Source organism: Dipteris shenzhenensis, chromosome 32 (genome assembly GCF_047967505.1).
Source record: "Dipteris shenzhenensis isolate YYH24624 ecotype China chromosome 32, Dip_SZ_1.0, whole genome shotgun sequence".
In the NCBI taxonomy this organism is placed as follows: Eukaryota; Viridiplantae; Streptophyta; class Polypodiopsida; order Gleicheniales; family Dipteridaceae; genus Dipteris; species Dipteris shenzhenensis.
Genome location: NC_141627.1, coordinates 8,341,089 through 8,366,973, shown reverse-complemented (window position 1 = coordinate 8,366,973; position 25,885 = coordinate 8,341,089). Strand labels below are relative to the sequence as shown.

At 44.1% G+C, this 25,885-nt stretch overlaps 1 protein-coding gene across 1 annotated transcript in view; it reads right to left on the bottom strand.

Moving 5' to 3' along the window:
- The window catches only part of LOC147880260 (translation elongation factor Ts (EF-Ts)), a 52,836-nt gene that overhangs the window by 17,433 nt on the left and 9,518 nt on the right, over nucleotides 1-25,885 (bottom strand). Inside the window, exons 4-5 of the mRNA XM_087371167.1 lie at nucleotides 18,644-18,815; nucleotides 4,266-4,456 (exon numbers count right to left, since the gene is read on the bottom strand). Coding sequence (XP_087227293.1) covers nucleotides 4,266-4,456; nucleotides 18,644-18,815 — 363 coding nt within the window. The remainder of the gene's footprint in view (nucleotides 1-4,265; nucleotides 4,457-18,643; nucleotides 18,816-25,885) is intronic.

The window sequence follows — 25,885 nt, the reverse complement described above, 5'->3', positions numbered from 1 at the left end:
TGGTGTTGTTGGGGTAGAGAAAGAGCAGTTCATAAACCTGAGGGGCAACCCCCAAGTCTATGTGAAGATGGATGTGGCAGAGAACCTACCTGACACTCTTGTCATAGTCAACAGAAATGCTGATATCTACAAAGAGCAACCTCTACAACAATCTGCCCAATTCTTGTTTTCTTTGTGGATTGTCCTCTCACGCAGTCAACAACTGTCCTCAAAAGAGAGATAAAGGTAAACCCCCACAAGAACCTACTCAAGTCCCTCAGACTGCCAAAACTAAGTGGACTGTTAAGACTAATAAACCTGAAAAAGAGGGTGCCATAGACAGGCACTCAAGCTGTAAATGAGCAGGTACCTAGGTCTTTTGAATCAAAAAATTCCTTTGAGGCATTTGTTGATCAGGAGACGGAGCAGTAGACTCAGGACAATGAGCTGGAAGACACTGAAGTCAAGCCTCGCTGGTATGAAGACTTTGAGGATGAGATAAATCTGAGAGACTCAATGTTGAGTGAGAGTGAAGAGGAAGACTCTGAGGACGTGCTTCTTGCCCCACCAAGGAATGTGTAGAGAAGGACTTTTCAATAAAAGAGAAAGCAAGGTACACTGCGAAACAAAAGAAGACTTTCTTAGATGAAAAGTCAAAGTATGTCCCCCAAAAAGCCCAGCCCCCAAGGCTAGAAAGGGAAAAAATAAAAATGGTAAGGAGACCTCTGTCTTTTCTCACAGTCATGTGTGTGGATTGAATGACCCCTCTAGAGGGAAGGAATTAGCTAGATGGCTTGGAGCCAACTGACTTTCACCTACCTTTTTAGTTTTACAAGGAGTTAAGGTAACTGATGCGACTTAGGGCAGTGGACAGAACAAGAGTTTGGTATTACACTACTCATGAGAAGGGAGGGGTGGAATAGCAACACAAGTTCTATAACAATTCAAAGAAAGTATAATTAGTCAGATTGAAGATGGAGACAATAGATGGGTTGCACTCTTCACTTTAGTTTTAGTCTATGCAACTACAAAAACACAAGCAACAGGATAACACTATTTTGTTGGCAGATTTTAACATGGTTGAGAATATTGATGATAGATGGTTAAGAAAGGGATCCTCTCTGAGAGGCACTAAGTTCCAAATTCAGGATGACCTCAAAGAAACACTACAATTAGTGGATGCAGGAACAGTTGGTTGTTTTACCTCATATACTAGGCAGGTTGGGGATCTAACAAGAGAAGCAAGGTTAGACAGAATTTACATCTCCCCAAAGCATTATAATATAGACAATGTGTCACTAGTCCAATGTGTTTTCTACTCTTACACTTTTAGAGCACAAATCCCTGTTTTCAACATTTGATTTCAAACAGGGGAAAAGTCTCCTTCCTGGTTTAAGGCAGATTCTCAGTTGTTCTTAATTGAGGATGTCCAAAAATAGGTTAAATTTGTTTGGGAATTAGCATTTTCTGATTCTCAATCTGCTACAGCACCATAGCAAGAGGCCATCAAGGGCACGCAGAGCATATTAAAAATGCCAGGAGAAACAGGGCTGCAATCAGGGCAAGAAGGATGGACAAACTCAAAGAAGAATTGGAAGCTCTTGAGCTTAGGGCAAGGCAAAATGATTTCCAAGCACGAGATCAACTCAAGGGGGGAAAAAGAGATATCAAAATACATGAGCAAGTCACATTGAAAGATGGCAAGATTCCCTTCAGGGAATGGCGGGCTAGCAAAATAGAAAGGCCCACAAAAGAAAATTGCAAGCTAATAAGAAGGAACAGGACACAAGAAGAGGTGCCTATGCTCATAAAAGTGGATCTTACTCATGCTACATCTACTGAGAAAAACCTCTCCCTTGAGTATCAAATTTTAAGAACCTACGCAGCACCACAGTTGATACTAATGATGAGGTGAGAAGGTCTAGAGAAAAATGCTAGCAGGTCAAAAGGGAATTTGTTCACAAATTGCACCTGGACAAAGATTTGACATTGGAGGAGTTGAAAGATGCTGTCTGTCCTGCCACGCCATCTCCCTCTTCAGCCCTAACCCTAACTCTGCTCAAACCTCTCCTATGCTTCATTTCACCTCTAGTCGCTTCTCCTTTTGCAGCCATGTGCATCAATACATCCGGACTGTCTAGGAACTGTCCCCGAGTGCTCTACATTACCTTGGCGGCCTCCTTGCTTGCTGGTCGGCTCATTTCCCAAGAGGCACCTGCACGTGTGAACCCTTGAGGTTGTTTTGAGCATTCCATCACCAAAATCAGGGTTTTATTGATGCTGCTGCATAGCCGCCTACATCAGAGCCACCTCCAAGCTGTTTCTAGGCCTCTGCACACCTGTATCAGCCGACTTTCAATTTGGTGACCTGCTACAGCATTTCAAAGTGCCTTGGTGAGCCGCCTTGCAGATTTTGGGACCTGCCTTTGCATGTTTTGGGAGCATTTCAGCCCATCGACCAGTTGCTGGAAACACATACGGGAGCACTTCTTCAACCGCCTTGCACACGTGGAGTTTGTTGTTCCATTCAGAGCCCTAGACCAGCCGACTTACTTGCTGGTTTTTCATCTCAGACTGCTGCCCGCCTTCACGAAGCCCTTTTCCATCATGACTTCCTTGTCTACTAGTTCCTTGCTCGTGGAAAAGTTCAAGGGGGAAGGCTTCCCCACATGGCAAACAAAGATGCAGCTGCTCCTTATGCATGAAGGAGTTTGGGACGTATAAAGATGCCATTCTTGCCTCTGCTGGAGATCTTGCATTTGCTTCCACAAGCAAATGGAAGACCAACAAGAATATTATTTGCAGATTTTGTAAAAAAAAGTACAAGTTGAGGCTAATTTCTTCAAGAAGAAGGAACAAGAACAAGAGAAGCACCATGCCAATCTTATTTGTTGAAGACCAGGCCGAACCTGAAGAGCCCCCTGAGGAGATACACACAGCCACAGCTGTGGTTCACAGCCTCTCTCTTGAGGAACATTATGACTGGGATTCTTGCGCTTTCTAGGCCCTATGTGATGTGTGTTTTTGTGTTGAGTCAATAAAGGTTCTCAGCCTTGAGTAGTCCCTCTAAAATGAATGTATTTGGAGTCAATAAAGGTACTCTGCCATGGGTCATCCCAAAAAAATGATTGTATTGTCTTTTACTTTTGTATGATTGTATCGACCACTTAGTTTAGAGTAAGGGGGGTGACGAGTGATGATCTACCCTTGCCGGTTGCAAGCTGACTGAGAAGTCACTATCACACGAGAGGTGTTAAATAGTTGGACTTGATCCTTGCAGTATTGTGGTGGAGGGGGGTCTCCTTACGTGTTGGGTCTCACACTCTTTGCTTTGAAGGAGGGTGTTGGAAAAATCATAACCAAAGAGGGTGTGTTGGTGTGTTTTACTAGGAGTTCTAGTAGTGGTTCTATGTGTGAGTGCCACATGTCACCTTAGAGTGTGTGTGCCTAGTCTATAAAGGCTTATACTTCACTTGTCACATCATATTGGATGAATGAATGAAAGCCTTTCCATTATGTCTTCATTTGAGTATCATTTCCTCTCACCCTAGCCTTTGTCTCTGTCTCTGTCTCTCTCTCTCTCTCTTCACCATGTTTCCTTCAAAGATGGCCTCCCTACTGCGTTTTACAAAAATTTCTAGGATAGAGTTGGGCCTTGCTTGCTGAAGCTATGGCAAGAAAGTATCTTATCTAAGAAGCTACCTGAACATATTAGTGGGGGTATGATTAAACTTATACCTAGAGATGTTAATAAAGATGATTTAAAAATTTGGAGGCCCCTCACCATGCTAAACTATAGTTACAAAATCTTTGCTAAAGCCTTGATCAAAGAATAAAAAATACAATGGATAGATGGATTTTGCAAGAGCAGAAATTGCAAAGTCATGACACAAAGCATTTAAGGAACTATAGGGAAGAAGGGTAAATGGCAACATTTAAGTTTATATAAAGGACTTCAAAGAGATGTTACGGGAATAGAATGCCAAAAAAGTGGGAAAGGCCCTACTATTAATATAATTGAGGCAAATAAGCAATAAGCTAGAAATGGAAAAGATGACAGAAATGAAAGAGAAGGTGGAATTCATGACAAAGACCCTATCAATAGTATGCCAAGATGCTCAAACTCTCATGGTACCAGGTAATCCAGACACAGAAATTTTTAAAAGAAAGTACAAATAGAACCCTGCATCAGTTTTATTGAGAACAAAAGGAGAATAAAGCATACAAACTGCCCATAGAGCTAGGTCAATAAATATTATCTATTGCTTCCACATAGTACACCATACCTGAGACAATAGAATATTCCGCTCATGCTCCCAAACCTCGGGTGTGACATGATCTTTTGATAAGAAAAGCGGACAAGCTGCAACTATGTGCATGGCAAGAGAACTTCCAACACGACTTAAGGGCTCGGAAGGCAATTGCACATTGCCACCCTTAGCATCCAAAGTTAAAAGACCAGCCGTTCTGCCAAGCCCTAAAGGAAACAAGATCACTCATTATTGCATGCACTCAATTGCAACCACAGTATTTCATGATAAGGGACTTCCTTTTTTTTAATGTAATGAAAACATAATATAGTGACCATAGCAATCAGACACAAGAATCTCCTACTGGCTCTTTCAACTAAATTAGTACATTTCTTTTTCCACTTTTTTTGCAACAGTAAAATTCAGCTATTACATGAAAAAACAATCATAGAATGTTGTTCAACCTACAAAAATCTAGAAACCAAAGAAGAATGGGTAATAAGCTCCACCCCTCCCAACATGAAAAAGTGGGTTGTGACTTACATCACACTCAATCGGGGGCGGGGGGATGGCAGGGGGGAGACTTTTTGTTAACTTTGTTGTCTCATGAGGCTGTTATTGCCATTCTAACCAAAGATTGATGTTTATGTTCATATATAAGGTCCATTACACATCATCCCATGCCATATCATGAATTGCAACATCATCAAGCACCCACCATGTGAAGAGAAATGGAGAGGAAAGAGCACACCATTGTAAAGGAGAGCTGAAAAGAATTGCACACACTAGAAAATTCAAAGAAAGTGAGGGTTTTATAAGAAACCCTAAACCCTGATAAGAATAAATCTTACATATACAATCCTAAAATTTGTATTGATCCCGTAAGCTAGAGGTTCCCCTATACCTCAGCGTCATTGACATCAATTACAAATCAAATGCCTCAACATAGAGGTATGTGGCCCTAAACACTAGTTACGCAAGTTTCAGTCCTAGTGACCAAAGTAACATTGTGTTCAACAACCAAATATAATGAAAATGTTTACAATCACTGACAGCATTATCCCAACACCCCACTCATACTACAAAACAGACTCCAAGAGATTGAGACTACGTAATTCTTACAGGTATCACGAACCCCCTCTTAAATATTAAGAGGCCTTAGGTAACAAGGAGGTGTCTACAAAGAAAGAATTTGCCCTTTGGTACTAGCTTGGTAAAGGTATCCACCAGACTGTCCTTTTGAGAACAGTAGGTCATCTAAACTTGTCCATCCTCCGCTCTCTTACTCATGAAGCAATACTTGATGTCAATGTTTATTCGCAAGATTCTTGGCCAAAGCAATGCAAGATTGATAATCACAACCAATGGGAGCAGAAGCTTACTGTGTTATGTTAAGATCACTACGCAACCTTTGAAGCTCGACTGCTTCACATATTGCTGCATTAGCATCCATATATTCAGCCTCTGTGGAAGAAAGCTGGATCGCTTCATGTGCTGCTGCATTAGCAGCCATATATTCAGCCTCTGTAGAAGAAAGAGAACTGGTGCTCTGCTTTTTGCTCACCCATGATATACTCCCTTGTTGGAGTTTGGTAGGTCACCTACCCATCTGTAAGCCCCCAAATAAGAAGGGCATGGGGGAGATGCCACGGGGCAAAACTGAGAGGGTTTGCAAGGCTGCCACATGGGCAGCATGCAGGCTGCCATGTGGCCAGCATATCGTGCATAACCAGGCTGCTATTGGAGAGCTGGACAAGCTGTAACAAATGGGCAGAAGGGCCCATCCATGGAACAATAGGTGAAACCTGGACCAGCAGCAAGGGAACCTGGATCAAAGGACTGTGCAGCAGCCAGGGTTTGTTTGCAGCAGTGCAGGATCTGGTGGGCTACACAGATGTCCAAGGCATGATTGCAAGCAGAAGATGATTGTGCAGCAGTCAGCAGCAAAAGGCAACTGTTCCAGAAGCTATTTGGATCTGCAGTCGGGGTGCACCAGCAAGTCGGGACAGTGCAGAAAAGGATGCCCTGATTCCTTCCATTTGTTTCCGGCTGCCTAGCCCATGAGCAGCCGCTCCCTCCTGCTTCTCTGCCTCAGGCTTCCCTTTTTCTCCTTCCACCTGAGTTTTTCTCGTCAGGTCCCCTTTCCTGTCTGCCTCAGGCCTTCCCTCCTTCCCCACCAGTTCTGCCTCAGGCCTTCCCCCTTTTCTCCTGCTTTCTTCCCTTTCCCCTTTTTCTTTCCTTCTTGGGAGTGGTTTGTACCCCCGTGCTCGTGTGATAGGCAAGGCGACCCCTTCATGTCTGGCCAGAGGAGCTCCAATGGAAGCATCCTCCACTCCCACATCATGCTTATACCAGAGGACAAGCAACAGGTTGAGATGGCAACACATGAGCTCAATGATAGAGAAATCATTGGGAAACTGGTGGGTCTTACTCCCTGTCACGAGGACGTGAAAAGTGATGAAAAGTATCTTTGCAACTCAACCTACGCTTAACCCGGGGTTAACCATGGTTAAGTGTTGTAATGGTTTGGTCGTGAGGCACTGGCTAGAGGAAGTGCACACTTCCTAGAAGTTCCTAGGGGCAAAGTCTAGGTGCACCACTAGGTCCTAGGGGCAAAGCAAAGGCTTTAAAAGAGGGTCTAAAAGTTGGGCCCAAGGACAACCAACGTTGTCCTTGGTATGGGGGTTAGGACTTTAATGAAGGGGCAAATGGCAAGGAGGAGGTGCCATTTGTCATGCATGCCCTTCCCCCACCTTCCATCTCTCTCCCCTCACTCTCCCAGAGGCGCTGGACGCTTTCAGTTATTCTTGTGCAGTTTTTGAGCTGTTACAAGCTTGTTTTTAGCCATTTTAAGCTTGTTTTGGCTGTTCCAAGGCTAGTACGCACTTCTAAGAAGTGCTAGAAGTCATTTTCCAACTTTCTGAAAGTTTTCGTACGGACTGTACGGACATCCACATGGTTGTACGGAATCCGCATAGACGTGTACAATTGCCTCCAGCAGGCGTCCGAGGTTGTCTTTTGTTGCGCTGGACGTTTCTGCACGTGTTTTTGGCTGCGTGGTGGCTTTTGGAGCTGTTTTGGACCAGTGCAGGCTGCAGAAGGAACTCTCCCTGCTGCTTCTGGCATGTCCTCCAAGGCAGACATCCCGAGACAGTCATTTCAAGACAGATTTGTGGACCATCTTTCCTCTACAGCTCTTTCTTGTTCACCCTCCACTCTCTACCTTCATTTCTCTCTTCTCCTGATTGTTGGAAGACACCTGCACCTTGCGGGGAGCCTGGATAGAGGATAGGTGCGAGGAAGGAGCTTGCCCCTCTACCACGGATAGCGGGAGTTGGTTCCAGGTTCTGTTTTTCCTTGTTCTTTCTTGCTTTGCAGCTTTTTGCAGTGCATGCGTGTTGTTTGCAGTCCTTTTAGGACTTCTACATGTTCTAGCAAGCACCCAGAGGCAAGGGTGATCCTGTGGAAGACCTAAGGACAGTGTGGATGCATGTGATAGCCTTGAGGCTACCTTGAGCTCAGTTTGTCAGAAATATGGATGCATGAGTATGCCTTGCTAGTGGGAATTCTAGTGGTGCACTTGGATTAGATGCCTTGAAGACAAGTAGAGGATTTGCAGAGAGGAATGGTGCAGAGTTGAACCCCTGATGTAAAGCAATTCCATTTAGAAGCATTAAATAAATACCGTAAGGGGCGCCAAGGCATTTGGGGCCAGTGGGTGCACTGTGTACTATTTTCATTGAAGGAACTCTCCCTGCTGCTTCTGGCATGTCCTCTTAGGCAGACATCCCGAGACAGTCATTTCAAGACAGATTTGTGGACCATCTTTCCTCTACAGCTCTTTCTTGTTCACCCTCCACTCTCTACCTTCATTTCTCTCTTCTCCTGATTGCTGGAAGACACCTGCACCTTGCGGGGAGCCTGGACAGAGGATAGGTGCGAGGAAGGAGCTTGCCCCTCTACCACGAACAGCGGGAGTTGGTTCCAGGTTCTGTTTTTCCTTGTTCTTTCTTGCTTTGCAGCTTTTTGCAGTGCATGCGTGTTGTTTGCAGTCCTTTTAGGACTTCTACATGTTCTAGCAAGCACCCAGAGGCAAGGGTGATCCTGTGGAAGACCTAAGGACAGTGTGGATGCATGTGATAGCCTTGAGGCTACCTTGAGCTCACTTTGTCAGAAATATGGATGCCTGAGTATGCCTTGCTAGTGGGAATTCTAGTGGTGCACTTGGATTAGATGCCTTGAAGACAAGTAGAGGATTTGCAGAGAGGAACGGTGCAGAGTTGAACCCCTGATGTAAAGCAATTCCATTTAGAAGCATTAAATAAATACCGTAAGGGGCGCCAAGGCATTTGGGGCCAGTGGGTGCACTGTGTACTATTTTCATTGAGCTCGGGCATTCTAGCCTCACCTTTGTTGTTGTTGAAGTTTGTTTCTAAGTTGTGCTAAGTGATTGAAGTGACGAAAGTGCCAAGGTATCCCCAGTAACACATCACAACCATTCAACGGCATAATATAGAACTCTTATGCGTCCACGTAGCTCTGAATATGCATCCACAGCTTGCCTATCACCGGAGTAACCAACTAGCTAAGTCCCGGACAAGTCCCGGACAAGCCATATCTGCATCACACAAAGGACCCATCTCTTCTGCCCGTATTCCTAACTTTCCAGCCAGCTCTGGGGAGATGAAATTGGCCTTGGTTCTCAGATCGAAAACCATTAGAGCTGTCTGGTCTCTTATCTTGCCCCATGCCCGGCATAACTCTGTAGCATCTGTATTCTGAACAGCCCCAATCAAGTCTGGCAAAAGACCAGCAGTGGGCTTGGGCTTTCTATTCTTTTGAACAGTCCTCTTTTCCTCCTTGTGCTGAGTGCTCACCCTGCTCAGTAGGAGGGAACTTCCACTTCTTATGTGGGCATTCAAAAGCCTTGTGGCCTTCCTCCTTGCAAATATAACACTTGTTGGCATCATAAAGAATTTGTTTTTACTCATCAGACATGCGGGTCGGTACTCGCCTCTGTCCTCCAACAAACTTTGCCTTCATGGGCTGCGAAAACTTTCTGAACTTCTTAGGGGATTCCGTCTTGCTGCCCTTTGACCTTGATGTCTCCTGTGAGCTTCCTTTGAACCCAGAAACTTTCCCTTGCATTAGTGCATAAGCGGTAGTGGCATTCTCAACCAACTGAGACATATTGGAAACCCTTGTCTTCGTGCAGTAGTCCCGAATCTCCTTTGGCAACCCGCAGCAATATCTTTCAATTTGCTCAAATAGCGGTACATGTCTGTAAGAATTCACGAGCAGTAGGGCTTCCGAAAACTTCTTATTGTAGTCCTCCAAATTTCTGCAATTTGCAGCATCCAACTTGTACCTATCCACCTCAAAAGTGGTAGTGAGCCATGCTGCTGACAAGACCTACTTGAATTCGACCCAAGTGGTAGGTGCTCTGCCTTGCAAGAGGAGGTTGGTCCACCATTGGAGCGCATTGCCCTTCAAAAAGGTGGCTGCCTTTCGGACTTTGGAGGATTCTGTGAAGTGTCCACCTGAGTAGGCACCATCAAACTGTTGCACGAATGTCAAAGCCTTCAATCTGTCCTACATCCCATTGAAAGTCTCAAACTTGATAGTTGCCCCTCCCTCCTTGTAATCTTTCAATTTGCCTTTAGGGGTGAAATTGTCATAAACGGGGGGCTGTAAAAACGGTGGGGGCGTCATTGCTCCCGCATTCTAAGCCATTCCAACCGTACCCATGGTGGGGTTTGGCATTCCAGGTCCCACTCCTTGCATCTGTGGCATATTCCAAGTATTGCCCATTGTCCCAAGCATTCTTGTTTGCATTCCAAGCTGCATCCCAATGTTCGAGTACATCATATTGGCATTTGTAGGGGGAATTCCACCCATCAGAGGTTGCTGGAAATTCTGTATTCCAGGCTGCGTGCTGCTTATAAAGCTACTTGGCATTCAAGGTGCCTCTGCGGATGGTGCCACCATTGCCTGAAAAACTGATCCCCCTCCGAAATATCCTAGATGCTTCGTGGGCTGAGGAAGGGCTTGCTGTCCCTGATTGACTGAATGAAAGTTATTGACATTACCCGCTACAGGGGTGATCGAGGGCATCTCTGACGGCTGTCCACTGAAAGAAACATGCCTAGGAGTCTTCTTATGCTTCTTATGTTTCTTCTGAGCTGACTTTTTGCTTCCAGGGGAAGCAACCATAGGGGGAGGAGCTTGCATAATCTCCGTGACAGCATGTTGCAACTGCGACAGGGCTCCCGCTACACTTTGCATTCGTAGCTAAAAAAGTGCATTGGGATCAAGTTCCTCTGCCTCATCTACCTCATCCTGTGAGTCCTGCGTGGCATGCTCAGGAGAAACTGGATGTGCCCCACTATCCTGCTGGTCATCACCCCCGTTGATACTGTGCTCCTCTTCAAAGCTCTCTGATGGTCTGTCTTCGTCCTGCTCAGAGATGGTCAATGACCTCTCACGGTATGACACGCTTGCAAAGATTGATGGCTATAGCAACAATTGCAATGAAGGTTTCCTTCACCTCACCCAACACTACAAAGAATAAAACAATCACAATCACTCACCGTGGCAAGACCCACGTTCTAGATGCTAAATTGAAGGGAGAATCCATCCCTATTGTATCTGCTTCTGCCATTGGCAACGTAATGAAAAAGCATCTTTCAGCGTACTTAGTGTTTGCATCTGAAAAGAAGTCAGTGGAAGAAGAGTCTCATTTTTCTAAGCTGGAAAAACAGCGGACAGATTTTCTTTTTCAGTTTAGGAATTGTTTTTCTGACTCACTTCCATAGGAGTTGCCTCTTGAAAGGTCAGAAGACCACACGATAGATATAATCCTGGTAGCAGCCCTCCTAACTGACCTCCTTACAGGGTCAGTCCAGCCCAGCAAGAGGAAATTATGAACCATGTCAAGGAGTGGAAGAAGAGTCTCATTATGAAGTCAGTGGAAGAAGAGTCTCATTTTTCTAAGCTGGAAAAACAGAGGACAGATTTTCTTTTTCAGTTTAGGAATTGTTTTTCTGACTCACTTCCACAGGAGTTGCCTCTTGAAAGGCCAGAAGACCACACAATAGATATAATCCTGGTAGCAGCCCTCCTAACTGCCCTCCTTACAGGGTCAGTCCAGCCCAGCAAGAGGAAATTATGAACCATGTCAAGGACCTACTGGAGAAGGGGTTGATTCATCAGCCTAGTTCTTCACCTTACTGCTCACCCGTGCTCTTGGTCCAGAAGAAGGATGGATCCTGGCAGATCTGCATTGACTACAGAGCCCTCAATAAGATTACCATTAAGAACAGATTCCCTATACCTCGGATAGATGATATTTTGGATAGGTTACAGGGGTCTGGAATGTTCAGCCGCATTGATCTGAAGAGTGGTTATCACCAGATTAGAATTCAGCCAAAGGATGTTCACAAAACAGCATTTCGTACCACATTTGGTTGGTACGAGTTTCTTGTCATGCCATTTGGGTTAACCAATGCACCTGCCACCTTCAACATAATGATGGACAGGATTTTTAGGACACCAAGCCTTTGTTGGCACTTTCTTCGATGACATCATCGTGTTCTCTTAGGATGAGGCTGAACATAGGAAGCACTTGGCAATTGTTCTTGAGGAGCTACGGAAGCATAAGCTACTTGTCAATGCCAAGAAAAGTGAATTCTTCAAGCATGATATCCATTTCTCGGGCACATTGTGTCCAAGGATGGAGTTAGGATGGACCCCGCCAAGGTAGAGGCGATCAGGATTTGGCCACACCTGAAGAACATCCATAAAGTATGCAGCTTTCTGGGCTTGTGCTCGTACTACAGGAGGTTCGTTCGGTATTTTGCAGAGATTGCATCTCCTTTACATGCCTTACAGAAGAAAGGGGTCACTTTCAGATGGGGTCCCAAAGAAATTGCATCTTTTGACCTATTGAAGAAGAGACTCTGCTTAGATCTTGTGATTATTTTGCTAGATCTTCGCAAACCCTTCGCTGTCCAAGCAGATGCATGTGGGAACAGCATAGGAGGGGTACTTATGCAGGATGGAAGAGTTGTGGCATACGAGAGTAGAGTGCTCCACGATGCTGAAATGAATTTTGGCATCTATGAGAAAGAGATGTTGGCTGTCATACATGCTCCTTCGACCTGGAAGCATTATCTTGGGGTGCTGATTTTCATGTCCAAACCGATCATCAATCATTGCGGTACTTTCTCACTCAGAGAAAGTTGTTTGAGAAGCATATGAGGTGGGTAAATTTTCTTTCTATGTTTCATTTTCAGAATGTGCATGTGCCTGGGAAGAAGAATGTTGTTGCAGATGCACTCTCACGCAAGCCCACTCCAAATGCAGTGTTTGTTAAGCCACAAGTTTCAGCAGTGACCATTGCATATCATGATGAGCTTGATGCCATGAAGGATCAATATGCCAATGATGCTGATTTTTCACAGATTTATGATCAGTTGGTTGATGGACAGAGGCATGAGCACTATACTCTCAAAGACGGATTTCTGATGATGCATGGCAGATTGTGTGTCACGAAACAGTTGAGGCCCAAAGTGTTGACAGAGAGTCATGCTCCACGCTATGCACGACACAGAGGCATTGATGCCACCATCAAAGTTGTGGAGCACTATTTCTTTTGGCCTTCATTGAGGAAGGATATCGAGGCATATGTCAAGACATGCATCATCTGCCAAAAGGTGAAATATGACAAGCAGAAGCCGGTTGGACTGCTGCAGCCTCTACCTATTCCCGATCAACCCTGGCAAAGCATTGCCATGGATTTTATCTTTGATCTTCCTCGTACACCATCGGGACATGATGGGATATGGACCATTATTTGCAGATTCAGTAAGCAGGCCCACTTCATTCCCGTAAGAAAGAAAATTACAGTAGACCAAATGGCGAGACTCTTTATGTCTCATGTGTTTAAACATCACAGGATGCCTCAATCAATTGTCAGAGATAGATCCCCGCAAATGACAAGTCTTTTCTGGAGAGGTATCTTTGAGAATATGGGTACCACGCTGAATTTCTCATTCTCTCTCCATCCTGAATCTGATGGGCAGTCCGAAGAAGCCAATTCCACTGCCCTTGATCTTCTCAAATGCTATGTTTCGGATCAGCAATCGAAATGGGAGCAATTTTTGCCACTTGTTGAGTTCGTGTATAACAACACTGTACACTCATCCACGGGGAAAGCCCCCTTTGAAATTGTGGCAGGAGAACGGAAGGCAACTCCCATTCTGCATACGAAAGAGAAGATTTTTGAAGCGGACAGATTTGTGGAAAGTACGGATGTTGCTTACCAGAAGGTCAAAACAGCCCTCCAGAAAAGCCAAGAGAAGCACAAACGTAGACTCCGTGCAGCCGTGTGGATGTCCGTACAGCCGTGTGGATGTCCGTACAGCCCGTACGAAAATTTTCAGAAAGTTGAAAAATGACTTCTGGCACTTCCTAGAAGTGCGACCTTTCACTTTTCTTTCCATATGTGGTGCACTTGGATTAGATGCCTTGAAGAAAAGTAGAGGATTTGCAGAGAGGAATGGTGCAGAGTTGAACCCCTGTTGTAAAGCATTTCCATTTAGAAGTATTAAATAAATACCGTAAGGGGCACGAAGGCATTTGGGGCCAATGGGTGCACTGTGTACTATTTTCATTGAGCAAGGGCATTCTAGCCTCACCTTTGTTGTTGTTGAAGTTTGTTTCTAAGTTGTGCTACGTGATTGAAGTGACTAAAGCTTGCATTGTGGCCATGTATGAAGTTTATGACTGAGTAGAAGAAGATCACTGCCCTTTTGTTTATCGAAGGCCGTTTTCACTCCCACTAGATGCCATGTCCGAGATTGGGTTTAGGCAAGCCCCCTTTGGAAGGGGTTCACATTCACGCGTGACCATATACTTGACGTGCAATCTTATTACCAGAGACCGCCCACTCACGTGTTTAGAGCTCCCTTGTTAATCTTGGACCTCACCTGGTTTTTCTCATACCTTGGTATCATGGCTTCACAATAGTGGACATGGATACATGGCATCAGATCCCGAGTAATCGGATCACCTTGCGGTTCCCAAGCATGCGTCAAGAGTATGGGAGCATCGTCTCCTCGATTGGGTTCAGGTTCAAGATTGTCCTCAAGTCCCCCACGATTGCAATTTCAATTCCCATGGATGAGGGGGAGCCGAAAGTCCGGTTGGTAGTCATGGACCCCTCTACCCTGCCCTCAAGCATCAGTTTAAAGAAAATCTCTTTGGAAGGAACGTACTTTACTTCAGTAGGAGGAGGTCGCAAGGTTACTAGGACAGGTTGTAGGGAGGATTACCAAAAAGCGAGCCAAGAGCAAGCCGTGAAAAGCGAGCCAAGCAAGAAAATTGAGTGACGAAATCCAAGGAAGTCAATTGCTCGAATGTCTATGCAGAAGACCTCCCCAAAACATGTAACAAAAAATTGGTGCAGAATTTATGAAATTTGACATCACCAATGCGTCTGAAATGCCTGAAAACTCCCAAAATGACATTTGAATCACCAAAATTGGACTCCAGATGAGAGAGAAATGGCATGCTTAAATATGCCTAAACATCCACAAATGGAGTGCGTGACACGTGTTAACACGCGGTCCTTTTGTGGACCTTTAAGAATGTTTTAAGCATGATTTGGCATGCTCATCTTCCACTTCAATTAATGGCTTAAACATGCCACAAAAGGACCACGTGTTAACACGCAATCCTTTTGTGGACCTTTAGGCATCTTTTAAGCATGTCATCTCTCTCTCATCCGGAGTCTAGGTTTGGTGATTCAAAAGTCGTTTCGGGGGTTTTGGGGCACTCCAAACGCATTGGTGATGTAAAAATACATAAAATGTACACCAACTTTCTGTTAAATATTTTGGGGGGTTTGGGGCAGTCCGAATGCATTTGTGGCCTGATTTAAGAAAAAACATTGCCCAAAACTACATCATCATTGACATGGCAAGTCAAATGGAGAAGTATAACGGAAGGATAAATTTAAATTATAGATCATCCCCCATGTAGAGTGAGGATGCACATTACGCTATCTAGATGAGATTGATATTTGTTATATGTGGTCACATGTGAATGAATGTAGTCGCTATATGTGACCATCTTGCTCCCATCTTGTGCAAGGAAACTTTGAACACTTATAGCTTTCAAGTGCACACACACACACTTATAACTTTGAACACTTATATGTTCGCTCACATGTGAATGAATGTAGTCGCTATATGTAACCATCTTGTGCAATGAAACTTTGAACACTTATAGCTTTCAAGTGTAGCTCGCGCGCACACACACACACACTTACTTTTATCTCTAAATATAAAATTCAAAAATCTTATAAACTAAAGTAAGAAAAACTCCTATTTTTAATTTTTAGGGGTCACAAAATGCTACACCCCCGTAATTATGCATTTTAAAAAACCTCATATTTAAAAATTTGGACTTCAAATCCCCAAATCATACAATGTGAACTATTTTATTCTCCAAAAGCATGCTCTTTGCATGCTTTTGAACTATGTGTTAACACGTGGTCCAAAAGCATGCAAAGAGCATGCTCCCAACTAAGAAGTTACTAGTACAAGGAGTAGAGAGAAGCGGGAAACTTGAAGTTAATAGTGCAAAGAGCATTCTCCAAATTAAGAAGTTACTAGTACAAGGAGTAGAGAGAAGCAAGAAACTTGAAAATGCCTCGACCAACTAGGATCAGTCCAAGGTAGCTGATGCCATAGCCATATGCAGCACACAAGATAAACGTAAACAACATTGTTCACTAATGTGAGGAAGAAATGGTACCCAAGAAAAAGAACAGAGGATGCATTGGTCCTCCATGATGGATGACTTAAATAGTTCACTATTAGCCAGGGCAACTTGGTCTTGGCTCACTTTTGGCGGCTCGCCTTTTTGATTGGCTCACTTCAAGCTGCTCAGCTTTTTGACTACCTCGGTTCTAGGGAGCTTGGCCAACTAGCCAAGGCGTACCCGATGTTTACTCGTGGTCAAGGAGAGGGACAAGGAAAGGTTAAGTTAAAATCCATGGGAATTTGGACAAATGCAAAGCCAGGCTGGCGGTAAAGGGTATGGTCAAGCAGAGGGTCTTGACTTTGATGAGACCTTTGCCCCTACAGCTCAGATGGTGACCATTCAGACGGTGATAGCCTTGGCTGCCCACCATGAATGGTCCATTATTCAAATAGATCTTAAATCTGCATTTTGAAGGGAACCCAGAGGGGGAGATATATATGGACCAGCTATAAGTATTTCTAGTCCCAAGTTCAGCCTCACAAGTTTGTAGATTAAAGAAGGCTTTGTACGGGCTGAAACACACCCCTTAAGCAAGGCACCAAAACATCGCCAAGTCCTTCAACAAAATTGGGTTGAGTCGAAGTCCCATCAAATGCTAACCTAAATCTTTTCTCAGAGGGGGGGAGAAGGTTAATGGTAATCTTGTATGTTGATGACTTGATACTTACATGTGATCATAGGAGAGGATCTCGCATGTTAAGAAGCTTCTCATGAAGGAGTTCAAGATGATGGATCCGAGTCTTCTTCATTAATTCCTCAGGATAGAAGTCAAGCAGAAAGAATGAAGAATCTTCATCTCTTAGGAGAACTAGAGGTGCGAGATATTGAAGCAGTTCCGGATGGAGGACTGCAAGGAGGCAGTGACTCCAGTGAATGTGGGCAGGAAGCCAAGTGCTCAAGATACAATCTCAACTAATAGATGCCAACAAGTATAGGAGGTTGGTGGGCAGTTTGCTCTATCCAGGCAACACTAGGCCAGACATTTCTTATTCCATTGGTGTGCTTTGTCAGTTTTCTTTGAAACCCAGGGAGAATCACTAGAAGGCAAGATTACGAGTGCTGAGGTACCTGAAGGGTAATAGCACTTGTGGTATCACATAGGTTTGGAGGTGGGTGCTTTCTGCGACTTAGATTGGGTAGGTGACTAGGATACTCAATGTTCGACTTCTAACTATTGTTTATGATATCCGGGGCTGCGACGGCATAAAACCAATGATATAGCGCTGTCAGTGGTCAATATGTGTGGTCCGTTGTAGTCTCCCGGCTGTGGCCCTACGTTGGACAAAGCACCACTATCATTCCTATCGACGTGCATTTGGTCTGGTGAGCATGGATGGAAGATCCTCGAGCATGATCTGTGTATCGACACACTGGCAGGTCTGCCATTCCACTTCAAGCTCGGCTATGATGTCTCCCTAGGGCTTGTTGGTCCGTATCATCTGGCTGGAAGAGCTCAATCTCAGTGATGATAACATAACACTCTGAAGAGAGAGTGAGTTAGGCTTCTCCCTATTACACCATAGACTGGGTTTACTGAGCATGCCAAAAATTTCCCATCTTGGTTGTGTATGCCAGAAACTTCCAACTTGTCTTCACAAGCAGTTGTAGCTTGAATAAAGAGAATGTGGACTACTTTATGATTAGCCTTCTCCTTTAGTGCTAGCCTTTGTCATGGTGAGTTTGCCCTTCACCTCCAGAGTGCAAATAGAAACTCAACGATGACCTTTGTATAAATGGATGATCAAGTATGTGTGAGTGTGTGCATGTGTATGTGAGAGAATATGTTTATACTATGGTCTAGTGGGGCGCTAATGGTATTGATGGGAATGTCATAGCATCTAGTCCTTGCTATGCATGATGGAGTTTATGGTTTTCAGCCTTATGGGTGACTCTCATGAGATTGAAACTGCACTATATGTTGTATTTATAGAGAATGAGTTTGGGCACTATCTACCTACCTACCTACCTATCTATATTCATTAACTATCATTAACTATTATCTGGTCACTGTGAAGCTATCAATAAAATCAATATAAAAAAAGACCAGCATTAAACAAGAAAGCTCCAAGGGGATATGAAATAGAAAACTAACAGATAATGTGATTTTCCCTTTTCACCTCTAACTTCGCACAATAATCTCAGTTGGGTATAGTGTTGTTTAAACCTTAGTCGAAAATCTCCTATTGGAAGGGGAGAGGTCTCAAACAAGGCAGAGGCTAGGCAAGGTTAATTTTAAACCAACTTTCGTCACACCTCTCCTACAAGCAAGGGAGATCCTTGAAGATAGAGTAGGATACATATGATTGGTGGCTTTAAAACCAAGTCCATCTTTCTTTCCACTTCAAATGTCTTTGAAAGAAAATTCAATGTCAATGGGGAAATCCCAAATAAGGGATGGCACACACATTCATGATCGCTTGCATGGCATGATTCTTTAGCCAATCCAATGGGGCGGAAACCACATAAATCCACATAATAATGACTATTTAAATGAATATGCATAAAACATAGACTAATCACGTATAAGACACCTCTCTCGCAATGCTGGCGAGGCGTGACTAGTGAAGGAAAAATGTTTTGCTGACCTGCTTGTTGACTCATGTGTATATATGAAGACACCACCCCAGATGTTGAGCTCAGACAAAATCCCCTTCTAAGTCTCAAGTTCTCCCCCATTATAGCAGCAGTTTCTTGAATGGCTTCTCGCACTGTAGCTTCACAACTCAACTTCGGATGCTCCAACTTGATCTTCATAGCCTACCAAAAAAACCTATCCACTCATGCAAAGTTCTTCTCTAACAAACCATGGTTCTACGTCTGATATTGTACCTCTAGGGCACAACATTATAATTCACATTAAAACAAATAACATGTGCCTAATTAAACATATATGCCGCAGTTACTTGATGATTTCTTGCACTGCAGCTCAACCTTCCAATTGGAAACGCCAGAAAAATTATACAGCCTTCAAATTCCCATGTCCATTTATGTGAAGTGCTTCTCTAATTACATCACTTTAGTAGATTTACAAACAGACTACACGAAACAGAAACGCATTTAAGCCATGAAAATGTATCAGCTCAGAAATACAAATGCACACGCCTGGAAATACATGGGGCATGCTTATGATCTAACTGTGGATGCAATCCGCTTTCATAGTCAGCCTTCACAAACACAATGTGCATGACCACCATCCTCTAGGCTTGCATTCTTTATATATGCTTGGCTAGATCAATTCAACAACATGCCCAAACTCATCCTTCAAAATAAAACAAATAGTGCAGATTTCGATCACCCGAGTTTGAAAACCATAAACTCCATCACGAATAGTAGGGCAGCTACTGCGACATTCCCATTCAAATCATCAATGCCCAACGATTGGAGTAGACCATGGCATACCTTACTCTTTTCTACAAGCTCTCCAATTCTTCGTATTGTTTCACCTCCTTCATATAAGCTTCCATTCTCATTTAACGAACAAACTAAGCCACCATATTATTTCACCTTTAACTCCTTGCACTATCTATCTAAGAAGTTCTTTGTTTTGGCACCTAGTTGCAAAGGGTTGATCAGGCAATGTAGAACCTGGTTGGTTCCCCACCACCGACTGCCCCTCACTGAACAGCAACAGGCTGCGAAGACCTTTTTTTTCAAAGAAAAAGACTTCTATTAAGTATGAAAGAAACTCCTAGAGCAGAGCTGAGGGTAAAAGTGCATCATCTAAGACAAAACCCAAATACGGAAAAATCAAGCTCCTGTAATAGAGCTAGAGAAAATCCAAGGTTGAGGCTGAAAGTGCCACCTCATCCCTCCGAAAAGAACAGTGAGCTGGTACCACTCTCTGAAGAAAACAGTCCTCCTGGAAGAGGCTGCCCATTAAGACCCCTACATACTCCCCAAGATGGTGGCCATCAAGGTGTGTATCGTATCTGTCCAAGATCTAAAGCCTCTGTACATCTAGCTCTCCAAATATGCCATGATGCTATGCTTGCCAAAATCCATAGATGAGCGTGCAGGTCTATATAGACAGCCAAGAACGTCATCCAATGAACAAGACTCAACCAGATGTCGTTGAACCGAAACATCCCAAGAAGAGTCATGTCTCTCAAAAAACACCTGAGGCCCAGACAAAGAGAGCCAAGCTACTGAGCCCCAAGTCATAAAGAAAGGAGAGTGCATAAATTTGCTCAATAAACTAGCGATCCCTTTCCAGACGATCCTTGCCTATCTGCAGTCACATAAGCAATGCTATAGACTCCTTGGTAGAAAAGCAATGAATGCATGTGGAGTTTGTCCCGAATCTAGACCTCCACTAGTTCACTTAGAAAGCCAAAGAAAAGATTGATTTTTCTATTCTTGAGGGATTTTCGGATTTTCAGAGTCTCTTCCAAAAGGACTTCTGCTAATCAGCAGAAATCTGAAAATTCTTCCAATGAGGAGCTCTGGTGGCTAACTTGACACTTCCTGACAATACTGACCATGTATCAAAAGAAGGGGAGGCTTTTATCTCAATCAATTCATTCCCACTCCTCCAGCCTCTAAGACTAACCTGAAACTTACTGGCATTATTGACTGTATCAAAAGAAGGAAAGGTGTCTCTCTCGATGCCCTACATCAATCCCCGAGGTCCCACTGCAAGTACTTTATGGGGACACCTCCATATTAGCCAAATCGTCCATGAATCCAAGGGGATGTGATCTAGGTTAGGGTCTAGATACCACCATCCTGACTCCAATAAACACTACTCCACATGACCTAAAACCCTGACATGCTGAAATGGAAAATGAATAAGGATACCTTCCGTGGATTTGAACAGCCTTGCTCCAGAATGGACATCAAACACCAAGTCATCCCTATCTCATTCTCGATATCCTCTGACCTCAAGTGGAAAACCTGACCTCATAAAGGCCCCTAGCCAAGTAAATCGAAACAAAGGCATGTCACTTGGAAGAACCCAATCCAAGGGTAGGGCTGCATCAATCTGTTGGATCCTCCTTGCACTCCCTATAAGGTGACTTACTATCTAGAGTCTGCGATCATCTAGAAGTCTTTTGAAGATCTTCCAGGAACCAACCAAGAAGGTGGGACCTGTCTCTACTCTGTCATGTGCCTTTTCAAAATCCAAGAGTAGAATGCTAGGTGTTGGCCACACTACATACCTAAATTCCGGATTGGTGAAACGGACATCAATAGAGTCTATCATATGTGGCTTTACCAATACTGGAATACTCTGCCAAACATTATGTCTGGCAGCATCTCTGGCAAGTGAGTCAAAAGTCTGTAGCAATCTGCATGACAGCATAAGGATATGTCTGCCAAACGCCGTCAAAGTCACTAAGCTGAGATACACTCTCTCTACCAGGTCTCGGGCCAAAAGTAGAGAAAAAGTGCTTATTGACTCTTCCTCCCATCTAAATTCAGAGAGATTGCCGTGCATGAAAAGCATAATCTGCTCTCTGGTCTAGCAAAATAAGCATATGAGCCCTTGCTAAGCGAGGCGAACCTTAATGCAAGCATCTGTAGGCCTTTTCTGCTCTTCCCCAATAGAGTGCTATAAAGGAAAGGGTTAGATGCCCTAACCCTAACCCTAAATGGATTTGTATATATTCTACATTTTCAACTAAATCTACTGTACAATTAGTCATTTGTGGTGTGCTCTCCTACCCAGACCAGCAATGCTTGGCTGGTTTCATTCATGAGATGCTCAGACACCGCGATAGGATACTCCAAGCATGGAGACAGGAGCAGCCTTCTCCCTCAACTGATACCTCTCAGAGCTCTATCACGGAGTTCTTTAAGCCAGATCACATAGACCCCCTTGAGGCGAGACCTCGACATGACCGTGACCCGGAGCCTGTGACCCGATAGCTCAGACAGAGGGTTGACTCACAGATCACACTTGGGGACATCCCCTCCTTGTTTAGGGTCGCAGCCCGATCGACGGGGGTCACAGTGGCCTTGGTTAGACGCAGAGCTACGACCAGGAGACGTACCAGGATTGCACCTTTGAGGGAGCGACAACATTCTATTGCTAACCTCATGCCTCCACTTCCACAGCCTCATCCATCCTGATGCCCTGTTGCTGACGATGATGATGATGATGATGATGGTTATGATGATGCCGACGATGATGCTGAGATTGATATATATATAGTCGGGATATGACTATGTTGTACTTAGGACTTAGTACTGCCATTTTGCATTTTTTTGCATTCTGCATTGGTGTGGATGCTCGTTTAGTAGCTCCACGGACCACTACCATAGCTCATTGTATCAGTTTTTTCACAGTCTCATAGACCCATCAGTCTTCCGAAGACTTTAATAAACTTTCTTTCTTTCTAGCTGTGTCCTCTCTCCTCATCTCCACTCTTCTCCTCTCCCCTATTTATATTTTGTCATGGTATCAGAGCTCCCTTGCCTTCCGCTGAGGCATTGCGATTCTTGAGAGTGCGAGAGAGATTGAGTGATTGTGAGTTCTCTTGAGTGTTCTTCGTAAGAGTTAACTTCTGGCGAGATACTCCCCATCTATTGAGAGAGAAAGTTTCTGTCCACTATTTTTTTTTTGTGAGAGAGAGTTCTTTCGTTTACTTCTTGAGAGAAATCTTCTAAGAGGGATTCGATTCATTGCTGAGAGAGAGAGAAAGAGAGAATTTCCATCGAATTCTAGTCATTCCGTCTGTGAGAGATAGGGAGAGACCTTGCTTGTGTGAGAGAGAAATTCACAGTTTTTTGTGTTATCTTAAAAGTTGTCTATAGGGAGGTTCTATTCTCCTTCAACCTTAATTCAACAAAGCAATAGAGCTAAGGCACTTCGACTCCACAAGCTCCTTAGCAGCCCTCTCAAAGGAATGACCTAAGCAAAGGCAGCCCTGCTCCGACTACAACAACGAGCCTTCACCTCAACAACCTAAGCAATCGGGCGACTTCTTCGACCATTGACGTCTTGTACACAGCAAAGACCTGCATCCTCGCTACCCAAGCGCTCATCGACGCAACTTTCCTCTATAGCCTCTCCGACAAAGCGGCTCATCCACAGCTCACACAATGACTAGGCAACACTACAACAGCTCTTGGAGACTCAATCAACGCCCTACATACGACAGACCTCTACCAGCCGCTCCTATCAGTGCCTAAGGCACTCGTCATCTTATCTGCTGCGACGCCGGCTCTAAGGCTCTAAGCCCCGGCGGCCTCAGCCTCCATGCAAAGACAACTATTCAACGCTCCTCTAAGCTCCATCTAAGGCAGTCCGCCCAAAACGGCCGACTGGGGGTCGGTCCCGAAATAGGCCACCGACCACACGATCGAACCAGTGCGCAAAATAGAGCAACTAACCTATGGTTATCGTTCGGCCCACAGCCATCCGGGATCATCTGGAGCTCCAAACGGGCCCCGCAACCCAAGAGTGGGCTGCTCCGGGAAATGCTCCGTCTACCCTCAGTGCGGTCAGTCATGGGATGCCTTCCCGCACTTGCATGTAGCCTAGTTGGCAGTGTGCTAACTCCGTCCAGCCATCAGGCCACACATGGCCCCCATCTGGTGTCCAAACCAGGACCTACCGGATAACTGAGCTACTCAAATGCCTTCTCCTCATATGGGGGGCTTACAAGTAGAGTTAGCTGGTTCCCGCGTAGTTACACGAGAGTGGAGCATTGATATCTAACACTACTGTCATAAGTTTGGACACTATGAAAGAGATTGCCACAAGAAGCAGTACAACCAAGGCAGTCAATCCAGTAGCAATCGAGGGAATTTTCGAGAAAGAGTGGACATTCTAGTCACAGTCATTTTGCAAATGAACATGGGAATATGTTTCTTGCAAACGAGGAATGCAAAAGAATGATACGGTGTACCTAGACATGGATTGCAATCCAAAAGAAGATTTCAGCTACCAAGTCGACCAAGCAAAACAGAATGCTTGGTACATCGCCAGCGGTGCATCATGTCACATGACAAATCATCAGAAATGGTTCACAGAGATGAAACCATTAGAAGGTCAAAAGAATGTCATCTTCACAGTAAATAATACACCAAATCCAATTCGAGGGACAGGCATTATCCCTATGAACAATTTCACTGGTACAAAAGGATTGGTGAAAGATGTGCTCTATGTTCCGAAACTCAGCCAGAACCTCTTGTTACTAGATCAAATGATGGAACACAACTACCGAGTCATCTTCGATGGAGACGAATGCACTATCAGAGACAAATCCAGAAGATTTCAGCTAGTAGGAAAGGGTGTCAAGGAAGGACGCTTGTACAGAATGCTAGCTACAGTACCAGATAAGCATGCCATGTCAACTCAACCGCAACAGACTATCTGCAAAATGGCACAAGAGATATGGTCATGTTAATTTTAAGAGCTTGCTAGATCTCAGGAATCAGAATATGGCAATCGAGATTCCAAAGCTACAGTTTCTTGGAAAAGTTTGCAAAGCATGCTGCTTCGGCAAACAAAAGCGAACCAACTTCGGCAGAAGCACCTCTCGAGCAAGAGGTATTCTTGATTTAATACATACAGATGTATGGGGTTATACCCAGACCTGCAACATCAATGGTTCACTTTACTATTTGAATTTCATCGACAACTACAACAGATATTGTTGGGTCTACTTTCTCAAAGAGAAATCTGAAGTCTTTTCTAGATTTCAAGAATTCAAAGCCATGGTAGAAAACCAGACAGGCAGAAAGATCAAAGTCATGAGATCAGATAGAGGAGGTGAATACATGAACTTCTGCAGAAGTCACGGCATTCAGAACCGATAGAGCGTATGACACCTTATGAAGCATTCACTGGACACAAGCCACACATTGGGCATCTCTGCATATTTGGTTGCATAGCATATGCCCACATACATGATGATCATCGCAGAAAATTGGACGCGAAGTCACGCAAATGCATCATGGTTGACTACAGTGAAGAAAGCAAAGCATACAAGTTGTATGATCCCATCAACCGCAAGGTCATTATCTCCAGAGATGTAATCTTTGATGAGGAATCAGAAGGGAAAACCTCAATTACACAAGCGATAGACGCACCAATTTCACAGTCATCTACAGAACAGGTTGATGAAGAAGAGCAAGAATTGCCAGAAACTCCCCAAGCAGAGCCACAGCAACTCAGACGGTCTACTAGGGAAAGCAGACCTCCAGCTAGATTGACATATGCTCAAAAAGGCAAGGCAATTCAGGTTGAAACCACCAACTATGCTCTTATGACTACCATCATGGCTACAGAAGAGCCAGTGTACGTCGAAGACGCAGTAGACAAGCCAGAATGGCAAACTGCTATGAATGAAGAAATGGATACTTTGTATAAGAATAATACTTGGGACTATGTGACCTTCCATAAAAAAAGAAGATCATAGCAAACAAATGGGTATACAAAGTGAAGTAAAATCCAGATGGAAGTATTCAAAGATACAAAGCCAGACTAGTTGCAAAAGGATTTGTGTCACCACAATGTAAATATCCTAAGTCAAAGCACAGTTGACCATTTATTTGATCATAATTAAAGAGTTTTATATGTGTTAATTATGGTCAAAGAGTTATTTTAATGGTCAAAGGATTGACTACGGTCAAAGATACTTGACTCTAGTCAAGTAAACCTGACTTCGGTCAAGGAGACTTGGTTTATTACCAAGAGGGTTAACTGTGGTTAACCAGAGAACCACAAAGCTGACTATGGTCAGAGAGTGTTGACTTCGGTCAACAAGACTTGGCATGCGCCAAGAGGGTTAACCCCGGTTAACCAAGATGTGCCAACTTCGGTTGGAGAGACTTGGCTATAATTAAGGCGCCTCGACCCTTGGTCAAAGCTCCTTAAT